Source organism: Balaenoptera musculus, chromosome 18, assembly GCF_009873245.2.
Source record: "Balaenoptera musculus isolate JJ_BM4_2016_0621 chromosome 18, mBalMus1.pri.v3, whole genome shotgun sequence".
Lineage (NCBI taxonomy): Eukaryota > Metazoa > Chordata > Mammalia > Artiodactyla > Balaenopteridae > Balaenoptera > Balaenoptera musculus.
Window position 1 is genome coordinate 61,627,045 of NC_045802.1, and position 25,594 is coordinate 61,652,638.

The 25,594-nt window shown below is 37.1% G+C and overlaps 1 protein-coding gene across 1 annotated transcript in view; it reads left to right on the forward strand.

Annotated features, from left to right (window-relative positions):
* GPC5 (glypican 5) overlaps positions 1-25,594 on the forward strand; it is a 1,362,497-nt gene that overhangs the window by 249,945 nt on the left and 1,086,958 nt on the right. The window contains exon 3 of the mRNA XM_036832100.1: positions 7,833-8,521. Coding sequence (XP_036687995.1) covers positions 7,833-8,521 — 689 coding nt within the window. The remainder of the gene's footprint in view (positions 1-7,832; positions 8,522-25,594) is intronic.

Here is a 25,594-nt window from a genome sequence, read left to right on the forward strand (position 1 = left end):
TCCAAAGATATCAGGGACTAATCCCTGGACTTGTAAATGTTACTTATAAGGAAACAAGGTCTTTGCAGATGTGATTAAATCAAGGATATTGCAATGGGGAGATTATCCTGAAATATCTGAGTGAGCCCTAGATACTCAAATATGTCCTTAAGAGAGGAAGGCAAAGGAGATTTGAGATGTACACAAAAAAGACAGTGTGACTGTGGAGTCAGAGACTGGAGTTACTTACCCACAAGCCAGCAGCCCCCAGAAGCCAGCAGAGGGAAGGAACAGTCTCTTCTAGAGTTTCTGGAAGGAGCTCAGCTTACCCTATCTTGATTTCAGCCCAGTGGTTCTGATTTTTCTTACTTTTGGCATCCAGAATGGTGAGAGAATAAGTTTCTATTGTTTTAAACCTACCAAATTTGTGGTAATTTGCTACAGCACTCATAGGAAACTAATAGAAGTGTTCTCCATGGTTGGAGGAGTTGTGTGTTCCTTTATCCACATAGTTGCTCCCATTCTCCTCAAGAAAATTCCCCTTGGCACCTGCCAAAGACTCACAACCTGCTAGCACAGTACTAGTAGTAGTACTAGTAGCTAGTATGTACTACTACATACTGTCATTTATCAGATTTCTGGTTATTGTCTCTAACCAACTCAAGATTTTATTACTGACTTTCTTTCCCTTAATTTCTCTTGCCATCATTCTTTTCTACCTCAGTCTCCACTGATCTATCCAATATTCTGGCCTCCACACACGCCCTAGGTCACATTATTTTTCTTATTCAAGGAATATTCTCCCACAGTTCCCATGCCGCCTCCTCAGTCATCAATTTTCATTTGTCTATCAAAGTACTCCTCTCAGCAAATGAATATCCAGTAAATTCTCCACCCTCAAAAAACCAGAAACCTTTGACCGCATATATCCCTTGGGCATCGGCCTTGGTTCTCTACATCCGTTACAAGAAACATTTGCAAGAGCGTTGTCTATAGTTGCTTCAATTCCTGTTCTCTTTTGTGCTCACATTCTGCTGAGGTAGATCTTGTCAATGTCAGTAAGAGCGTCTCTCTTGTCAGTTTCCATGGTCAATTGTTATTCCTCATCTCAGTTGACCTCTTAATAGCATTGAGATGATGGATTACTTTCTTCTACTGGAATCACTTTCTTCCCTTGGTTTCTTGCACACTCCGCTTTCCTGATTTTCTCTTTCCTTCACTGCCTTCTTATTCCCATTCTTTCTGCTGGCTACCCTCCTTTTCCTGAACCTCTGCACTCTTCCCAATCTTCTCTCTTTGGGTTATTTCATCCAGCACCATGACTCATCAGTCTCAGATCTATATCACCAACCTCAACTTTTCCCCCAAGCCAAATTATTATCGTTTTATCTAACTGTGTATTGATAAACATCATTCACATTTTTAATTGGCATTATCAACCTTAACATGTCCTAAATAGAACTTTTAATTTCTAACTCACACCATAAACATAGTGCATCCATAGTCTTGCTTATCTGAGTTAATGGCACCAGTGTACATCCAGCTGCTGAGGTACAGACTTCAGAATTTTCCTTCATTTATCCATTTCCTCTACACCCTACACTTGCTGTACAACAGTAAATCCTTTTGGCTATTCTTCAATACATATGGCCAGTGCCATCGCTTTTTGCAAGTTGGCCCATGACCACTGTAGTCCAGCCTTCAGTGCCTGTCACTCATCTTATTACTTATGTTACTGAAGCCCATTCCCTGGACTCCCTGCTTTCAGTCATGCCCCTGCCCCAACCCCTGCTCCACCCCTGTGGAGTTGATTCTCCACACAGCAGCCACTGTGATCCTTTAATATGCAAACCAGATCACATTTCTGCATGTTTAAAATTATTCAGTAGCTTCCCATTTTACATATTAAGCCCCCAAACCCCTTTCCATGGTTTTATGAGGCCGCTGTGATCTCTGCCTGCTTCTCTGACCTTTCCCTCCATCACTCACTGGTCTCCAATCACATTGACTTAACTTTTGTTTTTTCCAAAGTCAACAAGCTTTTCACAGCTCAGAACCTTGCATTCCAGCTCCTCTGAACCTGCAAATCACTCCCCCATCCTCATGGCTGGGTCTGTTTCATCATTGAGGTCTCTGCTCTGCGCTGATTGTATTAGTTACACAAGTGCTTAATTGAGTTTAAATTCTTTGAAAAATCATAAATTGACTTTTAGGAAATAAATGATTACAAAATGATATTAGAAATAGATGTGAAGCACCATGATGACCAAATTAATAGGGAGGGAAATGAGGAAGGAGAAAAGTTGAGAAAGCATTTTTCCATGCAGTGCTTATCCTAGGAGAACAGATTAATTACCAATATGTTAATTCTTGGTGATACAGATTAATATCACACTCACTATTTATTTGTATAGATGACTAATTTCTGAAGAATGATATTATAAATCATACTGCATAACATTTAAAGATATGTCATTAAATTAATATTCTGGAAAACTTAACTACACATGAAAAATTGAGGAAATATGCAAATGTCACAGGGGTGAATTCAGTATAAACATAGACTGGAGAAATAGGTAATTGCTTCTTATAATATCTGCAGAGTAGTTATAATGATCTTCTGATAATTAAATGAATTATTAAATGTGACTGTATTAAAATAATTGGAAGGCATTTTTGTAAAAAAAAAACGTAGGAGGAATTACAATTCATTCTAATGTTTGTGATAAAAACTGAGAAATTGCTCTTTAAATGATCTAGCTATCTATTCATCTATCTATAATGCAGTACAGAGGGGTACATAGTTTTTGGCACAAACTAGCTCTAATGTAGCAGGATAGTAATGAATTATCTGTTGCAGTAACAAAATCTGTGAGTTGAGAATTGTAATGCACAAATATGTAAATTTACTCTAAAAATTTCTCTTCAACACAGATACACATTGTAAAATCATCTGATTATCCATGGTTGATATGATTTAATCTTTCTTCATCTTTTTCATTGCTATGTTTGAGGATGTCTGTGGCCTTAAATTATAATAAGCACTTCAAATTTTGTATCTTAAAATGTTCACATATAGAAAATTATAAAAAATATGAAAAGGGTCATAAAATGTCTGTTCATGTCATGCTGGGGAGGTTACTATAACAGTTATTTCATGATCATTAGTTTTGAAATCAACTTAATCTTTAAAGCAATAAAAGCCCCATAAATATTGTTTCTCCCATTGCAAAAAACCTACCTGCATGTAAATCTTCACTGACTTTTCAATGTGTCAAATTTGATTTCAAATCAATATCACCTGATTTTTTTTCTCCACCAGTTTTATTTAAATTTAAATCCTTGATTTAAGCGTCAGTAGTTCTTTGTACCTATAATAAAATGTCTCTAAAGGGGATGTGGGCTGGAAAAAATTAATATAAAGTTTCTAGTCATAGGTGTTTTGCTGTTAAATTTTCACAGAATGTTAATGTTGAACATTGAAGTAGATGCATGGACACCAAGGGGGGAAAGTGGTGGGAGGGTGGTGGTGGGATGAATTGGGAGATTGGGATTGACATGTATACACTGATGTGTATAAAATGGATAATTAATAAGAACCTGCTGTATAAAAAATAAATAAATAAACTTTTTTAAAAAAAGGAAATTTAAGTAGATGCAGATAAACTTCATGCATTCCAAATTCACTTTCTACTTAATGAGATAATACATAAATTAATTTTCTCATAATGCTGGGAGAAATTATGTTTTTATTCAGTCAGTAATTAGATTGTAGCTTTTAATTCAATGTACCACTCTTAGGCATTAAAAGGATAGTTGGAAGTTTCCTGCCTTGATAGACTTGATCTGATATCACTGAAAAGAAGAGCTTATTGAAATTCTCAATGGAAAAACAACAAAAAGATCATTTTTCCTAGGCTATTTCTTAAATTCCTTAAGCAAACCTAACAAATGTTTATTCTAAATATATGTTACAATTTTAGGCACATCAATAAAAAGCTATTACTTGTATAGCTTGAGTAAGGGGTATTTTTTATTTATTAAAACTTTGTAATCAAAGCAACTGTATAGTTTCTCTTTAATAATTAAGTAGATATGATTAATTATTCAGCACCCAACCTACCTTGGATTTATAAACGCTGGTTTTGTATGTCAGTTATTCTTTTTCAGAACTGCAAGATATTTTGTTCATTTGACAATTCTTTTGACAAGTTTAAATTCTTGCTAAAATCATAATGTTAATTCCATAAAATGAAAGCACTCAACTTCATGGTAAACATAGTAGGAGAACAAAATAATAGTTTAGCAAATTCAGAATTAATACAAACAACTAATTTTTAGTAAATTCAACTTCTGATTTTATGAACTTTTCAGAAAAAATTACTAACAAAGTTATCCAATTAGCTGGCTTCTAGATTGTTCAGTTACTGATATGTGTTTATATATTAAAATTTATGAAGTTATTAGGTCCAAAGATTCATAAAAGTATGTTTATTCCTAAGCATTAAAGAATCAAATGTATATATTATAGAACAACAGTTCTCACCATTGATTGAATTTAAGAAACGTTTATTGATAGAATCACAAATAGACACATTCAAAAATACATACGTAACATGTTTAGAGAATTCAATTAACTGGAATATGTCAATATCAGATTTAACACAGATTGAAAGAAAAATCCTTATATTGTGATGGGTTAATAGCATAGTGAAAAACTGTTGTAGAATAAATCTATTTTTAGAAGCCATTTGTGTTCAGTATTTAATCAGATGTTGATATCTGAGAGTGTGCAATCTCTTATTCAAAGGGTAGTAAAATCAATATATAGTTAAGAAAACTAAAATTTTAATATATACAATATTAAGGGAAAGTTTTTAAATGTTGCTGTCATATGACTTTTAAATTTTTACCAGATTTTTAGTTATTTTGTTTAAAAAATAAAACTAAATCAGAGGAAAACTAGTCTGAAGTAAAGATTGTAGACCTTTTCAGAAATCTATTTTTTAATTATTAACTCAAACAGTAGTCAACTTAGTTTATTGCCAATAGTGCAGAGCAGCCTTATAAAGAAATAACAATATTTAGAAATACTATCCTCATTTTTATTTTGAATGGATGCTCCTAAATATTAAATATATTTTTAATATTGCTTTCGTAAAATAAACTTGCAAAACCTACTAGTTATAGCATCTGAAAAGATAAATCCCATATATTCCTGAGTCATTGTAAATTACAATTTAATGGGAATGGAATTTATAAAGAAACACTTTATTTTTTACTTAAAAATTTTTTTTTTTAAATTGTGTGTTTGAACATCATTTAGAGTTGGCAGGAATCAGATGGAATGCTTGTATTGCCTAGGGAAGCATTCTACATTAACTGTACAGGGAATCATATGGCAGGTATCAATGACACAAATGCAGCTATAGCGCATACCTTAGAAAACCTGGTGGAAAGCATGTAAGAGTGCCTGTGATGTATGGGTTTCTTTAAATCTATCCTTATCTTAAAAAAAACCCTAAATTATTTGCAAACATTGCTATTTAACCATTATTGGTAAATAAAATCATTGCAACTTCACAATTCATAGCCACAAACAAATTGCTGAGAAAAAAAATGAGCCTGTATTATTGAAGAAAAAAATATAGTCTCAGCAGTTTTATTTTAGTTCCAACTGCAAAGGTTTAATTTCCTTTTCACACTCACTCCTGTTGGTCTGTGGGGACAGTGTAGTGGCTGAGATGCAGCTCTGGGGTCAGACTGTCATGGTGGAATGCTTGCATAGAGAACGTGTCTCAGATTACCTGCAACTGCAGTGTTTCAAAAACTGGCCAGATCAAAAGAATCACTGGGGCTGCTTGTCACATAGAGACTCCTGAACCAAGACAAATCTACTGAGTTGGAACTCCGGTGCAGAGACCCAGTGATCTGTAGTTTCCCCACACAGCCCAGGTAATCAGGCCAGTTGGGGAAACCTGGTGTTAATGCAGTCTCACTTGGCAGGGCAGCTAACCTGAATTGAAGGCTTCAGTCACCCTACTAATTCCATTCTTTCACACTTTCATTGAATACATAGTACGTCGCTTATTCTCTAGTGGGCACTGGAGAGGCGTGGGTAAACACAGGAGTCCTGCCTAGTTAACCGTCTTGTTTCGAGTGCTCTGTGTTGCAATAGAGTTGCAACATTCTTTAAAGCTGTTGCCTTTGATTGTAGGGTAAGGGCACTTTCTTAGTTCCAGCTGCTATAACAGAATACAGTAGACTGGGTGGCTTATAAACAACAGAAATTTATCAGGGTACCGGCAGATGCCATGTCTGGTGAGAGCCCACTTCCTGGTTCACAGATGGACATCTTCTGGCCGTGTCCCCGTGTGGCAGAACTAGCAAGGGAATACTCTGGGGTCTCTTTTGTAAGGTCATTAATCCCATTCATGAGGGCTCTGCCCTCACGACCTAATCACTTCCCAAAGGCCTCCACTTCCAAATACCATTACATTGGAAATTAAGTTTCCACATAAGAAGTTTTGGGGGGACACAAACATTTAGTCTATAGCATGCACCTTGAAATACCACACTAAAGCCGGGAACTCAAGAGGAGTCAGTCTTGGAATAGAATCAGAATACATGGTATTGTATTTTATCTGCCTGTGTTCTTCATGAAATTTTTTGTTTGTTTGTTTGTATGACATTATGGCATATTCATGACACAGTTTCACTTCATTAGTAGCTCTCCCTGCAACTCTGCTTTTATCATTTCATTTTATACTACTGTTCATCTCTTTTTATAATGTACCCAGTGGTTTGATTGCTGAATTATTGTGTGGTCTTTTACAACCTAATTTAAAATAACTGTAAGATTGGGGTTATGGGAGATAATTTTATTGATGAATTTTATAATTAATTATATATCGACACAGTCCAGTATCATATTTAGGCTAATTATAAAATGTAATTACTAGGATATCCAAGGTGGTTGGCTGCTGTCTAAAGTTATCATTTTGAAATACAATTTTCACTTGCTGATTACTACAACCTCCTTTAATTTGTGGATAAATCATTCTCTGTTCTTTCTGTGGAGAAATTGATTTGGAAGCATTCATTACAGAAGTAAGATAATAAAATATCCCACAGTAAAGTCTTTGAAGATAAGATGATTAAAACAACAGATGACAGACAGTTCAGAAGGCGGTCACACACTTACTTATTTTCATCAGTTAATGCAAGTTATGATTTTCCCACTGCTTAACAAGATTTGACAATTTTAAGGATGGTTTAATCATGAAATGGTTTATTTTCTTTTTAATTTGAACATTCTAGAAGCCTGACAATTCTCAGGTTTCCCTTTGGGAATTTAACCTCTCTTTGTAGTAACTAGTCTATAATCTACTAGCTTTCATTCTGAAAAAAGAAAAGAAAAAAGAGAAATCATAAAAATACAGTAAGTGTTGAGTCAAATATTTAATGTCATTGTCTTTTATAAATAATGAACTCATGATTGGAAATTGTTCTCTTAGTGACATTTTTTTTTCTATCGTTAGCAGGTTATAAATGACTATGAATAAAATCAATAAGAATTTACTATACATGTAACTTCTTTTTGATTTCTGTACTTTTTGTGTCTGATCCTAGGAAATACATACCTATAAGACGTGTGTGTTGTGCGTAATGCCCACCTTCCACCAGGCATTATTCTCGGGAAGCTAACTTGGGTTTAGTAGGCTGAGCATTCCCATTTAGATTCTTAGGTTAGTTGTGCTGCATTAAGCTCATTTACTGTCTGGAGCAAATGGATGAACAGTTTTAATATCAATACTAAGCCTTTTCATCCTTTACTTCTGCTTTTGTTACAGAAACCCTTGAAACTCTCATCAGACAAGCAGAAAACTACACCAGTATATTGTTCTGCAACACCTACAGGAACATGGCCTTAGAGGCCGCTGCTTCCGTCCAGGAGTTCTTCACTGATGTAGGGCTCTATTTATTTGGTGCGGATGTTAATCCTGAAGAATTCGTAAACAGATTCTTTGACAGTCTTTTCCCTCTAGTCTACAATCATCTCATTAACCCTGGTGACAGTTCCCTGGAATATTCAGAATGCATCCGGATGGCCCGCCGGGACATTAGTCCATTTGGTAATATTCCCAAAAGAGTACTGGGGCAGATGGGGCGATCGCTGCTGCCCAGTCGCACGTTTCTGCAGGCGCTGAATCTGGGCATTGAAGTCATCAATACCACAGACCATCTGCACTTCTCCAAAGAGTGCAGCAGAGCCCTCCTGAGGATGCAGTACTGCTCGCACTGCCAAGGCCTGACTCTCAGTAAGCCTTGCATGGGATACTGCCTCAACGTCGTGCGAGGCTGCTTGGCGCACATGGCAGAGCTTAACCCACACTGGCGTATGTACATCCGGTCATTGGAAGAGCTGTCGGATGCCATGCATGGGACATACGACATTGAACATGTGCTCCTGAACTTCCACTTGCTCGTTAATGATGCTGTGATGCAGGCTCACCTTGATGGACAGAAATTATTGGAACAGGTAAGCAGCCACTCAATGTTTACTGATTTCTTAGAACTCAACAATTAGCTATATATTACATAAAGTGTGCTGATTATAAGCACATCATCATGTACTTTAAATTATGGCAGCTTAACAAGCTAATACTTTAGGAAATAGTAGGAGAATGTATGAGTTATCATATTCAATTCTAAATATATTTTACATCTTAACATCAAAATTTTGGTTGGCTGAAGTACCAGTTTCTCCTCTAAGTAGAAGTCTTCTTATAGGGTTAGTTCAGTGAGGTAGAGAGGGCTCAGTTTTAAAATCAGGACCAGTATAGATTTGATTCTGCTGTCTGCCAGTAATTCTCAAGTCCCTTAGCTTCTCTGAGCCTCAGTTTCCTCATTGATAAGAAGAAAATAGTAACACATAACTTTTGGAGTATTCTTTTTTGGGAAGATAGGCAATCATGTAGGCATACTACCTAGTATGGTGCCTGGTACTCCAAAATTGGGTAGTTATTGTTGGTATTTCAAAAGTATTCAGCTTTAAAATAGAAAATGCCAGTTATATAGTCATTAAATGAAAACTTGATATCTTAGGTTTCAAAAGTGTTTCTTCAGAGACTCTCCAGAATCTGGCACAGTCGTGGTGTGATGATTTTTTAACACATGGTGTATATGGCATCACAGTGCTTTCTTCCAGGAAGACTTTAAGAAACAAAATAATCAAATCAAAGGACATAAGAGTTTTCTATTTCACTCACCTTCTGTAGAACCATTTCAAAAAATATTCCCAGGCCCTTTAGTAATAGTTCTCATATCCCATACAGTGAAGTAAGACACGCTGTTGCTGTTTATCCTAAATCTTTTGTCCTGAAATAAAATTATACTCTTAGTGCCAACAGAATACATCTCCCCACCCTGGCACTGATTTACTGAATTAATAAACATTCTCATTATTGGCTTTGTAAGTCTGTTCCTTTCATTAATTTCCAATAGAAATTGGATATGAAAATCTTTATGTCCAAGCACATACCCCCCCTTTTCTTGCTAACTTTCGAGGTCTTTGCAGTGCCTGTGTGAGCCAATATGGTACCTTTATGCAAATTAGACATGGTGTCATCTTTCGGTGGATGTCATGCCATGCTGTGGCTCAGCAGGTCCAGCGTGAGCTGGATTTCACTTCTCACTCCCGATCCATTCAACTGGGTATCCTTATGTAGTCAACAAGGCTCCCAACCATATGCAATGGTGCTGGTCTTTTTGCAGTATCTCATTCCTTTAGGGAGATCATACATGCACCAAAATTTTTGCAAGGTATATAATAAACCAACTCAAAATGAGGTTTATAATAGACTTCTAAGGTTTCATGTATTTCATAGTTATGAGGAATAAGCATTTAGGTGCAGGAAACAAAACATCAATAATATTGAGTATCTCCAGAAGGAAAACAGGTACAAGAAATCTGAAACCAAGTCTAGATTTGAATTATTATATAATTTCAGACAAGCCATTTAACTTCTCAGGGCCAGAGTTTTCTAATATATATAAGTGAGCTGATTTTTAAGATTCTTTTTATTATGTATTTTGGAGACTTGGAGGGCCTTTTTGTATCCTTAAAGTTTATCACATAGAAAAATATCTACTTTTTCTATTCCAAGGGCTAAACTAACACAGGTTTGTAGTTAGAGAGACATGTTTCAAATCCTGAGTTTGCTACTCATTAGTCATGTGTTCTGAACAAGCTACTAAAACCCTCTGAGTCTGTTTTGTCTTGTGTGAAGAAGGGAGTGATGGTTTAAGTGAGACAAGGTAAGGCTCTGACATTCGTAGATACTTGGTACCTGAGAAGCTTGCTTTATTCTTTCCCTATTCTGGGGCCAGCCCTGAGCAAACCTCAGTGAAGCAGGTTACTTTAGTATCATAAATGATTAGAATCATCATCATGCTTGTGTTCTATAAATAAATTTTAAACAACACTTTTGTCATATGAAACTCCTTGGTGGCTTTTCAAAGAGCATTCTTTCCTTTAAGCAAATAATTCTATTTCATTTAATAAATGGTCCTTAACTATCTTGAAAAACATCAATTATTACTAATAAATTGTAGATTCTTTTCCAAATAAAACAACTGAGATTTTCTTTTTAACTTATGGTGACAGAGGAGAAACTGACTTTAAATTCCTTGAAAATTGGCTCATTATATTTATTTCTGCCAACTTCAAAGTGATTTATAAGCTGTTTATCAAGCTTTGATAACCAGTTCACACATCAATGAATTTAATAAATTCAAAATAAATTACTGGTGAGCCAGAAAATAATGACTTTCTCACATTCCCAAAGCAATCTCTGAGATCTAGTACTTTCAAGTCTAGTCCTCAGTGAATACGTACAGACACTTTAAGAAATCCATAGGGGAACCTGATGTATCATACTTCCGCTGGATGAATTTCAACTGGAAAAAAAAATTCTCAGTTTCCTGAGAAAATTATAAATATCTTCTATTTGGTAAACCATTAAAGAAACAAAATCTAATTTATAAGAGAGCATTTAAATTTTATAATCGTTCTGGGGATTAAGACAAAAATCTAATAAAGCATTAACAGAGGCCATCAAAGTATGGAGATTAAAAGCACAGACTGTACTCTCAGACTGGATTTCCCATCTGTCTCTACCACTTACTAGCTGTGAGTTTGGGAACTTGATTATTTAATCTTTCTTGAGTTTCCTCTTCAGTGAAATGGGGCAATAACAAACAGTACCTACATCATAGAGTTCTTGTGAGAATAAAATGAGCTTCGGTTAGTGTCTTATACATGGTATCTGTTTAAAGCCTACTAATTATTAGTACGTTATGTTCTTTATAAATACTTCATTGATTTCTCTGGTGTTTTATATGCTTTCAAAGTGAACACCTCTTTCTTACTGTGGTATAGAATTCAAAAAATATTTTAAATGGGCATTTAACGTAAGCAGATAATTGTAAAGATGTTCCTTGAAGGAGAAGAAAAAACTGGAATTTTATTTATTTAAATTAATTAATTTATTTTATTTTTGGCTGTGTTGGGTCCTCATTGCTGCGCGTGGGCTTTCTTTTAGCTGTGGCGAGCGGGGGCTACTCTTCGTTGCGGTGCACGGGCTTCTCATTGCAGTGGCTTCTCTTGTTGCAGAGCACGGGCTCTAGGCGCGCGGGCTTCAGTAGTTGTGGCTCGCGGGCTCTAGAGCGCAGGCTCAGTAGTTGTGGCGCACGGGCTTAGCTGCTCCGCGGCATGTGGGATCTTCCCAGACCAGGGCTCGAACCTGTGACACCTGCATTGGCAGGCAGATTCTTAACCATTGCACCACCAGGGAAACCCCAAAACTGGAATTTTTAGAAAATATTATTTAGAAGTCTACAATGTGTTTTAATATTAATGGATATTAATAGCTAATTATTTGATAACAGTAATTCCCTTGTGAGGAAATGATTGAATGATTTTTTAGTAGGAAATGATTTAAAGGATTGAATGATTTCTTGGTAGGAAATTATTTATTCATTTTGTAAATAAAAACTTGATATTTTAAAAAAGTATATCTGCTATTAATTAAATTTAGAGTATTAGTTATTAATATAATTGAATGCTTTAACTTATTAAAGAAACAAGAATGCAGGATCTGGGTTAATTCCAATGTTTCAACCTCTTCTAAATGGAACAAACTTTACCAAGAAACTCAACTGAATGTTGATTCTATACAATTTTAGAAATAAAAAGGTTTTTTCAGCTTTATTGAGATCTAGTTGACAAAATAAAATTCTTCTTTAAATATTTGGAAGAATTCAGTAGTGAAACAATCTAGTCCTGGGTTTTACTTTGTCGAGAGGTTTTTAAAAAAATTTTTTTAAAAATTACTGATTAAATCTCCTTATTCATTACTGGTGCTGTTCAGATTTTCTATTTTTTCATGTCTCAGTCTTGGCAGGATATATGTTTCTAGGAATTTATCCATTTCTTCCAGGTTATCCAATTTCTTGGCCCATAATTATTCATTGTAGTCTCTTATGATCCTTTGTATTTCTGTAGTGTCAGTTGTAATATCTCCTCTTTCATTTATAATTTAATTTACTTGAGTCTTCTCTCATTTTTTTCTTACTCTAGCTAAAGATTAGTCCTTTTTCTATCTTTTCAAAAACAAGCTCTCAGTTTTGTTGATATTTTCTATTGTTTTTTTCTGGTCTCTGTTTCATTTATTTCTGCTCTGATCTTTGTTATTTCCTTCCTTCTGGTAATGTTGGGCTTAGTTTGTTCTTCTTTTTCTAGTTCCTTGAGGTATAAAGTTAGGTTGTTTATTTCAGATCTTTCTTTTTCCTTAATGTAGGTGTTTATCAGTATAACCTTTCCTGCTTTTGCTGCATCTCATAAGTTTTGGTATGCTGTGTTTCCACAGCTGGGAGTTGAGGGTTCCCTCTAGATTGTATGCTGAGTGTGGAGTTTAGAGCAAGATATGTCTCAGCCTGTGCTACCTGTTTCCATGTGGGTATTTTCTCATTTGCTTGATGTGCAGGAGTTTCTCAGCTAGTTTCTAAAATGGCTCTGTGTATACAATAGCTGTACATTGTATGTATCTTCGGGAAGAGGGAACTTCCTAGGGAAACGAGGAGCCTCCTATGTCACCGTAATGGGAATTGCTGCCACAAAAAGTTTCTGTTTTTAAGTCTGTACTGGGTTCCAAAGCATAATTTCCAACAATAAAAGTCCCACTCTGTATTTTTAAATAAAAAATCAGTTTTCCACATCTCTTACCTTTACACTATTAGTACAGTTTCAGCTGATTGCAACCAAATTACTTTAGGATAGCTATGTACTTCAATTTCCATACCTTTCAAAATTGAGTTTAAGGTGAACTGTACACACTAATGCACTCTAATTAAACTACATTGTTGTGATAACTAATATCTGATCACTGCTTCTCTACACATCTACATTTATCTGAAACTGTAAAATGAAAGCCTAATAAATTAATTATGTGTTTTTAGGTATCTCAATGATATCTTTATATATAAATTGAAAGAAAAATTAAAATGATAGCCTGGGTTATTTATGGTAAAGCACTAATTTTATTTTATTTCTTCCATAGTGTGGTATATATTTTCCTAAAAATCACTCTGTATTCACTTTTACATAATAGGGACTATGGGACAAATAAGGTTAAGGCAACAGATTACTCTCTCAAGTCTGTGTCCTTGAAATTGCCCCTAGTGTGGGAATGGTGGGTGGTATATACATTCCAAGGATGGGGGGTGGGGGACAGGTAAGGAGCCTCTGATCTCCTGGGTTCCGCTCACGTGCCAACTGGCAGTCATGTCCTCTTGATGACCTCTTCCAACAATATACAAAAAGCCAACAATGCATTATTTCTGAAGCAAAGTTTATTTTTTTAGGAGCTTTCATTCATGTATATTTTTGTACTTGGCTAACAGAGAATAAAGGGCTGTGACCAAAGGTTATAAATCAGCTACCTGTGGACAAAGTTTATGAGTAGGTGGGCAAGACTTCATGGAAAATACCTTCATCATGTCATTTGATATATCTTGATGACATCTTCATCAAGATATCATTTTTACCTTTGCCTAATTTTTGTTTAACTGATGGGGTGGGCTAATATCAAACTTGTAATTATTATATTGTCCAGATGAGCTGGTTCTTTTGAGAAATAAGACTGGAGCTTGACAAGAGAAAAGGGAAAGGCATAAGAATTAAATTAGCAACAATTGAAGGGGGAAGACATAAGCTTCTAGAGTAAAAGCCAGCTCAGACAGAATCCAACGAAAGTGGGCTAACTGAAAATAGAAAAATCTATAAGCTAATAGAAAAGAAAAGGAAGACTCATTAGACTCTGAGAAGGTCATCCAGTCCAACTCATCATTCTAGATAGAGATCACTTTGAAAGGTTTTCACCCACTTAATTCTGGATACTAAATAGTGACAGGGAGCTTGCTCTTACAGAATTGGTAGCAGTAAAGCATGTAGCAATAATTAGTGGGTTTTCCTCTCAATGGTAGGTCCATTTAGTTCTTTTCAGATGTGGAATGAGACAGAATTTTCTGACTAGAGGTAAGTCAAAGGGTAATCCTATTGTCCATTGATTTTCTACTCAAACATTATGAAAAATTGAGATATTTCTATAATATTTTCAGCCCCAGCTGAAAATATTAGATCCGAATCCTTCATCTTTGGAGACTTGCTCCCTGCACACGTGGATCATGGGAGGAGGGGGTGTCCTCTTTGGCCCTTTGATAACCTCTCTTGAAATGATTGGCAGTGGTGAGGACCAATCAAGATCCAGGTACCTCATATGAGAGGTAAGTCTAAATTTTTTTAGGAACACATTGGGTAACAAGCTTGCATAATTTAAGGATAGATATTTTATAAGACTTTAAAAATATTGCATGATTAATTTGTGATTTTACCTTTCTGAGAAAGATTGTGGTATGAATTACTTGAGAATAAGCACTGATAATCATGATTCTTTATTTCTACTTAATTTCCTGGGAAAGAAAAAAAATTATTAAATGTCTTATGAAGCCCTGAAGTCCTATAAAGGGAAATCTGGGCACAGATCTCTGGGAATAGTGGTCCATCAGGTTTGTGGACAGCTCTAGTTGTTGGAGAGTTCACCCTTATGGTGAATGAATGTCTGCATCTTCAATTGTTGTGCCTGGTACTCTAGAATGAAATGCATTGAAGATAGGGACTCAATCTTGGACATCTTACACATCAGCTATGTGAAAGCTATTATTATACTCCTTGCCTGATAGCTTCTTCTTTGTAGGCTTTTGACTCCCTTTTTATTCAATTCTTCTTTACATGCTTTCTTGTTCAGATCAAGATTTTAACCATGCAGCTCTGTCTTTGTCTCCTGGAGGACCTGCTGACCCAGGATGGAGTCGACCACACTGGAGGGAACCTGGGGGGTTGACAACTGGTAGACGTCAGGCATGAACCTTTTCATTCCCTCACCATCAAAGCCAGATGCTTCTCCTTCCTCAGGGATCTGGAATCTGGAGGATTCCTGATTGTAGTCTCACGACCCTATCAAATACACTTTTTAGGAAATCAGGAATGGAAGGATAGTTTTCAGAACCTTTAAATTTCTTTCTCAATTTTTGCATCATGGATGCCTTTGTTTTGTTATGCTGTTGAGGTTTCTCTGAGCTAACAGAACTCTTACACCCATACTATGAGCTTGTGTCTTCTGGGAATAAGAAGGTTTTAATAAACCCAGCGATTCTTTTTAATTTTTCTGAAATAATTTTTGCTTGAATTTTTAAAGTGTGTAGCTGTTCATATACATTACTGATGTTTTTGGCTGGTTTGGAACAGTTCTCCTCTACCTTAAATGGTATAAATTCTCTCTAAATTGGATACTGCATGAAAATTTGTTTTTTTTCCTTAAGTGCAGCAAGGATGTGATATTTCTGTTGGAGTTTTTGCCTCTCCCTTTTTACCTGAGTGTTTTCTGAATGCAACAGAGCTTTCTTGGTTGGAGATTTTTAATGCATTGATTTTTTTTTTTTTAATTTTTTTTTTAAGTTTTATTTATTTATTTATGGCTGTGTTGGGTCTTCGTTTCCGCGCGAGGGTTTTCCCCAGCTGTGGCAAGTGGGGGCCACTCTTCATCGCGGTGCGCGGGCCTCTCAGTATCGCGGCCTCTCTTGTTGCGGAGCACAGGCTCCAGACGCGCAGGCTCAGTAGTTGTGGCTCACGGGCCTATTTGCTCCGCGGCATGTGGGATCTTCCCAGACCAGGGCTCGAACCCGTGTCCCCCGCATTGGCAGGCAGACTCTCAACCACTGCGCCACCAGGGAAGCCCTAATGCATTGATTTTTAATACAGATAATTTTTAAGTGCATTGATAATTTTAGCTTCTGCAGGTAATTTTGTGTACATTTGCTGTCTTTTTTTTTCTTTGAGAGTTTGTAAACTGGTATTAACTCAGTCTCATAAATCAGCAGTCTTTTGTCTTCACCAATTAAGAGGTCTCCATTTTCTGATGCCTTTGACATATGCAATTCCACATTTCCACAATTCACGTTGTCCTTCCCCAGAACAGCAGCCCAATATCTCCTCTCTAGCAAGTGTTCATTTAGAGTCTTGATCAGACTCTCTTTATTATTAAAAACTCAATCCAATGACAAGGTTTTATGAGAACTTATTTTTTTTCCTTCTAAATTAATTTTGCCCATTCTTCCCTTCCATTTTTGAGATTTTATGAAAGCAGCTTTATTCTTCTCTGAAGGTTGGAATTTACCTCCAAAGGCTCTGTTAGTGCTATCTGAAGCTGTTCTCCATTCTTCTGATGGATTTTGAAGGCTTTTTTGGTTGTAACCTTGTTTCGTTTGCTTTGATGCATTTCCTAAAAAATTTAATTTTGCTTATAATGTCAGCCAGCAGCTGAACTTGTAAACATTTAGATTTTTCTCCTTTCTGTGCTTTCTGTAAGTATTTGGTTTAAGCCCAAGTAAAGAGATGTAGCTTCTCAGCTCTTTAGTCATGGTCTTCACATTTCCCATGTCTTAGAGTAAGTTCTCAAGTTTGGCTTCTAGTCTGGTTGACTTAAGGTCTCCAGACTCTTTCCAAAGTAGCTAAATTTCTCAATAATTTGATATTTTTCCTCTAGAAGGACAGACACTCCAGTGGGCAGTTTTTTGTGTCTCCTTGCATAGAAACACAAAGTTTTAAGCACAAAACCCTCACTGTGACTATAAAAGCCATCATCGCTCACAGCATTTCTTGGGGAACCGGGCCTGTGCTAAGCTCCCTTGACAGCACTGCCACTGCTGGGCATGGAGTCTCCAAGGATCAGTATCACACAGGGCATTACGGCCATCACTGGGCTCCCCACGGCCCCCAAGGCCACTGGTGACTCATCTCAGGCTGCCCCGTTCCTATGGCCATAAGAGATCATACAGCCCTGCATTGAGAATTCTGCCCAGAATGTCCATGGTGCCTAGAAACCAGAGCATTCCTCACTGGAAGTGGTATAAGTGACAAGAAAAACAGTGCCTTTCAAGATATGCCCCCCCACATCTGGACCCACAATGTCAGCGGTCATATCACATGACGCTGGGGTACCGACGAGGCTCCATAGGTCAGAGGGGATGGCCAACAGCTCCGGCCATACCAGGTGTTTCCTGGCTGCCCCAAGAACTAAGCAGGGAAATGTCTTTCTGTGTCCGTAGTCGTTCCTGTTTGGGAAGCTCCATGGTGAAGGGCTGCAGGCCCCCGACAGTGGCCACTGATCCTCTTCTTCTTCAATGAACTTTTCATTTTGGGGCTTTGGAGATCTAACCCAGCCCACGATGATCAGAGAAGACTCTGACTCTCCGTGTCCCCTTGGTTTGTGTCTGGTTGGCCTTGAATGTGTAGGGGCCAAGTGTGTGAGTGGCCTTATGATGGGCCCTGGGTAGGGTTTTGACTCACTTCTCTGTTTTCACATTTAACAACTAAAGAAGAAATCATAGGAATTTTCAAAGTCTTCACATATCAGGAATGTGCAGTCTAACTGTGATCTTTTGTTCTGCTTCCACTTTTCTTCTCTGTCTGAGCCCACAGAGACTGCGTGGACCAGAAGCGTTGGTGGTTGACATCTAACCCTTCAGCAGCAGAGACAGCTAGACTCTCCCACCTTTCAAAATTGAGGCTTGCCTTCTCCTTACTCCATTTTCAGCCATCTCTGTGTTCATTTGGAGGCTAGAATAAGTAGATGGAGCCCTCTTGGTGTCAAAATTACCTAAGGGAAATATAAATAGTGATTAAAAATAGGAAGCCAGGAAAAGTGCATGGTAGGGTGTGAGAGAGTCAGTTTTAGGCTACGTACTAAACTCATCAATGACCTTGAGCTGTATTTGTCTGTACTCTATGAATAGTCTTATTTGAAGAAGATCCCACATCATTACATCAACCAATAGTAGATGCTTGATGCTGGATATCACTGTTGCACAAGGAACTGTGCATTTCAAGGTGACCTCCAGGTTTTAATCTAGGGTTAGGAAACCTTTATCCTCGAACTGGATAGAGAGGATTCTAAAAATAATACACCATGTTGTCAAATGATAGGTGGTTATAGCTTCCCTCAATAAAGTAGTAAGTATGAGGAAAAATTATCCAAAAAAATGAAAAGAAGGCAAACATTACTCAGTGCTGTTTCTGTAATTTAATAGGGCCACTACTGAGTCATCTCTAGGTATATGTAATTTTTTTCTTTTTTACCTACTCTTTTGCTTAATATAAGGACCTTACTGTGCTCTGTAGAGGTAGATATTATTTTACAGAATATCGATACATTGCAAATAATTTTTGTCCTGTTGAATCACAAGTTATTTTCATCTGATAGAGAAAGCAAACTGGAGAGTTATTGTTTTATTTACCAGAAAAATATTAATCATCTTCTACATCTAATTTTAGAATAATATTCTGGGGTTCCTTCTTTCACTGACTATAACACTGGTATATACTTTCAAGCAGCTTTACTGTGCTGTTTTTCCCTCATTAAGGAATTGAACAAATATTTCACAACCGTTCGTCATATGTTAGTTTTTCTTTCCTTCTTTCCTTCCTCCCTTCCTTCCTTCCTTCCTTCCTTCCTTCCTTCCTTCCTTTTCTCTCTCTTTCTCTCTCTCTCTTTCTTTCTTTCTGCATTGGATCTTCATTGCTGCGCACAGACTTTCTCTAGTTGTGGTGAGTGGGGGCTACTCTCCATTGCGGTGTGCAGGCTGCTCATTGTGGTGACTTCTCTTGTTGTGGAGCACTGGCTCTAAGCATGCAGGCTTCAGTAGTTGTGGCACATGGGCTCAGTAGTTGTGGTGCACAGGCTCAGTAGTTGTGGCGCATGGGCTTAGTTGCTCCATGGCCTGTGGGATCTTCCCAGACCAGGGCTCGAACCTGTGTCCCCTGCACTGGAAGGCGGATTCTTAACCACTGCACCACTAGGGAAGTCCCCATATGTTAGTTTTAGAGTCACATTTTTTATCTTTTTGAGAATTATACTGTGACCTCTCACATTGAGAAAAAAAGGTTCTAGAAAAGTTATTATAATGGATGGGATTTTTTGGAAGTGAAAGAAAATCAAATTCATTTAAACCTTCCTGGGGGGGGGCAGTAATTATTAAATCACATGACTAAAGGTCAAAAGGTACAGATAACCAAAGATCTGACTTGATCTATTTCCTCATAAATGTTATTAGCATGCTTCTCTACTTCTCAATGAAGCTTTAGTCTGTCTTGATTTGTTTCTCAGGCAGACCATCCCCGAGTGCTAACAAGGTAGGCTATACAATCTCTAGGCTCCTCCTTGTGTAGTTTAGCAAGAATAAAAACAGAACTTATTTCCCATGGATCAAAATCTCTTATATGCTTGCACATTGCTTTGATTTTGAGCCCATTCTTCTCTCTGAACTATCTGCTGATACTCTGGCTGGACACCCTTGGGTCATTTTCCCACCCTGGAGCCATATGTGGGGCCAGCTGACTTAAACAGGTCAACAGAGAGTTGGAGTGGGTATTCCCAGAGGATGAGTAGAGGACAGCAATGCAAACAGAAAACAAAAAAGAAAAATCAAACAGATAAGGAATGAAGTATATGTTATCATAATAAAGGATGCACTTCATACTGAATATCTTTTAGGAATGTGCCAAATAGTATCGACATACACGTAACCATGAAGTAAGATACAAACATAATGGAAATATACATTCAAATTAAAGCTTACACATAATGGAAACAGAAAAGTAAAAAATGTTAGAACTATTATATAATTCCAAGAGCATAATGGAACTTCTGGAAGCATTTGTTTTAAAATCAGGAATAAGACATCCCTGTCATGTATTACACTCTCCGAGTTAAATGTTTACGTGGAGGCACTAATTAATGTAATTAGACAACACATCAATAAAAAGTAACCTAATAAAAATGGGCAAAGGGTTTAAAGAGATGTTCTCCAAAGAAGGTATATAAATGGCTAATAAACATACAAAAACATGTTGTCATCATTAGTCACTAAGGACATGCAAATCAAAATCATAAGGAGACAGTTACACTTCACAGCCCCTAGGATGGCTCTAATGTAAATGATAGACAATAGCAAGTGTTGTTAAGGCTGTGGAGAAAGTTGGACACTCACACGTTGCTGGAGGGATTGTAAAATGATGCAGCCACTTTGGAAACCAATTTGACAGTCCCTCATAATGCTAAACATAGAGTTATCATATGACCCAGCAATTTCATGCCGAAGTATATACCCAAGAGAATTGAATACATATGTTCACAAAAAACCTATATATGGATATTCGTGGCAGCTTTATTCATAAGAGCCAAAAGGTGGAAATGACCTAAATGTTCACCAACTGAAAAATGGATGAATAACATGGTTTATAACTGTACGACGGAATGTTATTTGGCAGTAAGGAAGAATGCAGTACTGATACATGCTACCATGTGACTTATGCTACAATGACTGGACCTTGAAAATATGCTGTGTGAAATAAGTTAGTCACAAAAGACCACGTATTATGTGATTCTAATTATATGAAATATTTAGAATAGCAAATTCACTGAAATAGAAAGTAGATTAGTGACTACCAGGGGTGAGAGAATAAGGAATTACTGCTAATGCATATAGGATTTTTGCAGGGGAGAGTGATAAAAATACTGTAAAATTACACAGCAGTGATGGTTGCACATCTCTGTTAATGCAGTAAAATTCACTGAGTTGTGCATTTCAAAAGAGTGCACTTTATGGTACATGAATTATATAACAATAAAGTTGTTATAAAAAGTTATAATGTATAATTTTGAAAATTGACTCATACAAATTGAAAACCAGTATATTCCAGTGAATAATTTCCATTTATACACTTGTTCTTTTTATTGGCCTATGCTTCTTGAGGCTTTGGGAACTCAGAGGAACAATGTGTCTTTTCACTTGTCATCCAAATGACACACTAAAAATGTTTTCAGACATTTTATCATTAACGCTTCAAGGTCCTTCAGAGAAAAACAATGTCTGCCCTTATAGTAAAGGTGTTTTCCCCATAGACGGTAAACTTTTAGACCTTGAAAAGCTGTTTTTCTCATTCAAGAAAAGTTTGGGTCAGATAAAAATGGATAAAAATGGTGGATAATCTCGTTTTATTTATCTGAACATGCAACAGATGTATGTTGCGTCTTTCAGTGTACCAGGCACTGCTAGACACTGAGTTTATACCAAATGGGCCTGCAGCTGCCCTGTTGGAACTTACAGTGAACTAATTCATTTTTCCAAAACCATGTTAGCATCTCAAGTCTATTCTCCAGACGGAAGTCAGGATAATCTTTCCAAAATATAAACTATATTATATGTAAAATCTTTCAGTAGCTTCCTATTAACCTTAGAATAGAATCTGAAAGCCTTTAAATTGACCTTTAATGCTTTGCATATCTGACCTTTACCACCACTCTACCCTCATCTTGAACCACTCTTTTTTTTAAAATTTTTATTTTATATTGGAGTATAGTTGATTAACAATGTTGTGTTAGTTTCAGGTGTACAGCAAAGTGATTCAGTTATACATATACATGTATCTATTCCTTTTCCAATTCTTTTCCCATTTAGGTTATTACAGAATACTGAGCAGAGTTCCCTGTGCTGTACCATAGGTGCTTGTTGGTTATCTGTTTTAAATATAGCAGTGGGTACATGTCAATCCCCCAAAATCCTTCTTCGCTCTGGCCAAGCTGGAGTTCTCTTCACTCCTGTAGCATACGGTCCTCTCCTTGACTCCTGTCAGTTACATTTCTCTGGAAGTAGGCTCTTTCCCAACCGTGCTCCCCAACACCTTTATCTGCCTGATGATAGGGCTGCTGGTCATTTTGGTCTCAGCTACTACTAACCCTGGGAAGCGTTCCCTGGCCTCTGTAGGAAAGGTTAGGTAACTTTTTTTTTTTTTAATTTTATTTATTTATTTTATTTATGGCTGTGTTGGGTCTTTGTTTCTGTGAGAGGGCTTTCTCTAGTTGTGGCAAGCGGGGGCCACTCTTCATCGCGGTGCGCGGGCCTCTCACTATCGCGGCCTCTCCTGTTGCGGAGCACAGGCTCCAGACGCGCAGGCTCAGTAGTTGTGGCTCACGGGCCCAGTTGCTCCGCGGCATGTGGGATCTTCCCAGACTAGGGCTTGAACCCGTGTCCCCTGCACTGGCAGGCAGACTCCCAACCACTGCGCCACCAGGGAAGCCCCCTAGGTAACTCTTTATTATGTTCTAGTAACGCCATAACTTTTCCTTTACAGCATTTTGCATACATGCAATTATTTAATTATTCACTGATGTTTTATATTGAATTGTGTGTGCCCAGAGGGCAGAGACTAGCCGCTGTGTTCATCACAGTATCTCTAGAGTCTAAGTCTTGATGGACACGTGAGTTCTTTGATGAATACCTGTTGATCAATGGTAAATCTGGCCTTCCTGCTGCATTGTTGGGACTGTTGGAATTGTCTCCAAGTTGATCTCTCTGCTCCACCTTTGCTTTCTTTGTGTCTATACGAAAAAATCCAGACTCCTTAGCATGGTGTGCTAGGTCCTCTGGGTCATGATAACACCCTTTCTCCTTCCGCAGTTTCATCCTATTTCTCCTGACCTGCCCTCCTTGCATTCATGTTCCAGATTAAAGTACCTCACCCTTTCCCCTCAGCCCCTCGTGGATTGGATTATTCTTCTACTCTGACCACCTTACCAGCAAAACTGGAAGCTCCTCCAGAGAATTCACTGGGTCTTTTTCATTTCTTTATCCTCAGTGCCTACTAAAGTGTCTGGCAATATTTGTTGACCTGAAATGACCTCCAGACTCCACAGTGGAAACGTCTTGATGAATGCACTGAATTAGATTTAATTTCAAGCATTTATAATTTTTCAATGAATGTTTAATTACTAGCATTTCATATCTCCCATGAGAGCACAGCAAGACAATTGTGATAATCTATGATTCTTTAATGAATGCACAAAACGCTTCCATTAAACTTTTATGTAGATAAATACTCTGGCATCATTAACGTTATATCTGCATTTATCTTAAGCCCAGTCAAAAATCCCATTTATCAAATTAGGCTATTGGAAATAAGGGGCAAAGCAAAAATAAAAAAACATTAAAAACAAATCCTGATAGATATGCCCGTAAGTTACTCTACATAGTTCTGTGAGTGATCCTACACCATGCCCTCCACCTTGTAGTTCTCAGTCCAGGAAGGCAAACATCAGGCATTAGGGCATTTCCACTTCACGTATTTGTTTGGTACTAGGACAACCAGAGCTGCTCAGGGAGCTGGAGCAGGACTGAGTCAGGCTGCCAACCTAGATGCCCTTTAGACCTATTTATTTCTGGTTTACAGAACCCCTCATGGTTCGTATAAGGACATTTTAAAAACTGCTTCCTGCTATTCACTAGTGTTCTTTTAGATGTTAGCGGTAGACATTGTTTCAAAAAGTGTTGTATGATCTTAAGTTTGGGGGAAATCTATATAAAATATTGATCTCCTAGAGATCATTGCAGGTTATCACCATGCATATTAGTGCATCAAAGGCTCTAATAAATCTTACTGTTTAAGAATATCCATTAACTAGATTAAGGAGAGCATTTCCAATGTATATTTAACCAAGATGCCATGTTTGCCTGGACAAATATGGATTTTCTGCTAAAAGCCCTTTGGAAAATGCTGATCAGAGGTAAGTTCATGATTTATTTGTGGCTTTGGCCACAAGTAAATTACATTGGAGGGGAGTTGAAGGTAATGTAGCCTAATAGCTGGCCAGATAGTTTTAAGTTTAGAGCTAATCTGTTGGCAGCTGTGACACTCAGGTGGATCCCCTCACATCACAGAAGGGTCACCCTAAAATTCACCATGGGCGCTGACAACACAGTCCAGAAAATGAATTCCTTTGAGAACTCTATATGAATTTGATTGAACTGTATTTTTTCCACGTGCAGCAAGGTGAAAATAGAGGACTAAACATTCTCTTGACCTTCTAAAAGTGGTCTATGTCCATGGAGAGATGAGAGTAAACAGATCTGAGTTAAATATCTTTGCCTGTATGTTATTCTTCTAGCTTTACTCTAATCATTTTTATTCAATCCCTTACCTTTATAAACCGACAGTTATCATATTCACAGGACCATTAGCATGAATTCTCTAGTTCAGAGCATACACCAAAAGCAATGTAATACTTCCAGTTTAAAAATATATATTATTGGGACAGCTTGGTGTTCCCTCACTAACTTGGATGAAGATATGAATGCTTCATAAATATATTTAAAAATCATAATATATAATGCCAATAGAATGTGATATTTTCATTACTTGTTTATCAACAAATAATATAATCTATGCAATTAAAATGTACATCACAATCACCAATGTCCTTGATAGAACATTCTTATTTCCACACTGGGATATATAAAAGTCCCACTGCTAAGTCCCAGCCCAAAAGATAATGCATAGAATCCTTCCACCCCAGTGTTTGGCCTCCTATGACTTTGCTGTTGGTTTTTCCTCAGCATGACCATCTGCTGACTAGCCTTACAACAAAGGGATATCGTGTGTTTCCTAATATGTTTCTTACAGAACAAGTCATACCCTATTAAGAGACAAAGGAAAGTCCTACCTAGAACTTTAATAACCCATCATCTGAGAAGTAAATATTAAGATTAGTGGAAAAAAGAAACCAAATTAATATTACAAGATGGATAAATGGAAATAAAAGAAAACACATGCATTCACTTTAATCTACAAGCAAGAGGGTTTTTTAAAAATAAAATTAATTTTATGTTTATGAAAAGTTTGAAATAAGTAAGAGAGCAGTCCCCCATTTAAAAATACTCCCTTTAATGCCTAGGTAGTCAGGTGTGACCAGGTGATGGTAGTATCCGCATCTTCTTTTCAGCATTGTACCTTTTCACCACTTGCCACAGTTCCCAGGATAAAAAGAAGTGTAGTTAACAGTAATGTCTTTTCTCCCTTTCTTTAATCTCACATTCTTTACCACTGATGATTTCATGTTTCTGGGACATAAAAAGTGGTTTATTCCCAGAGTCACTTTGGAGA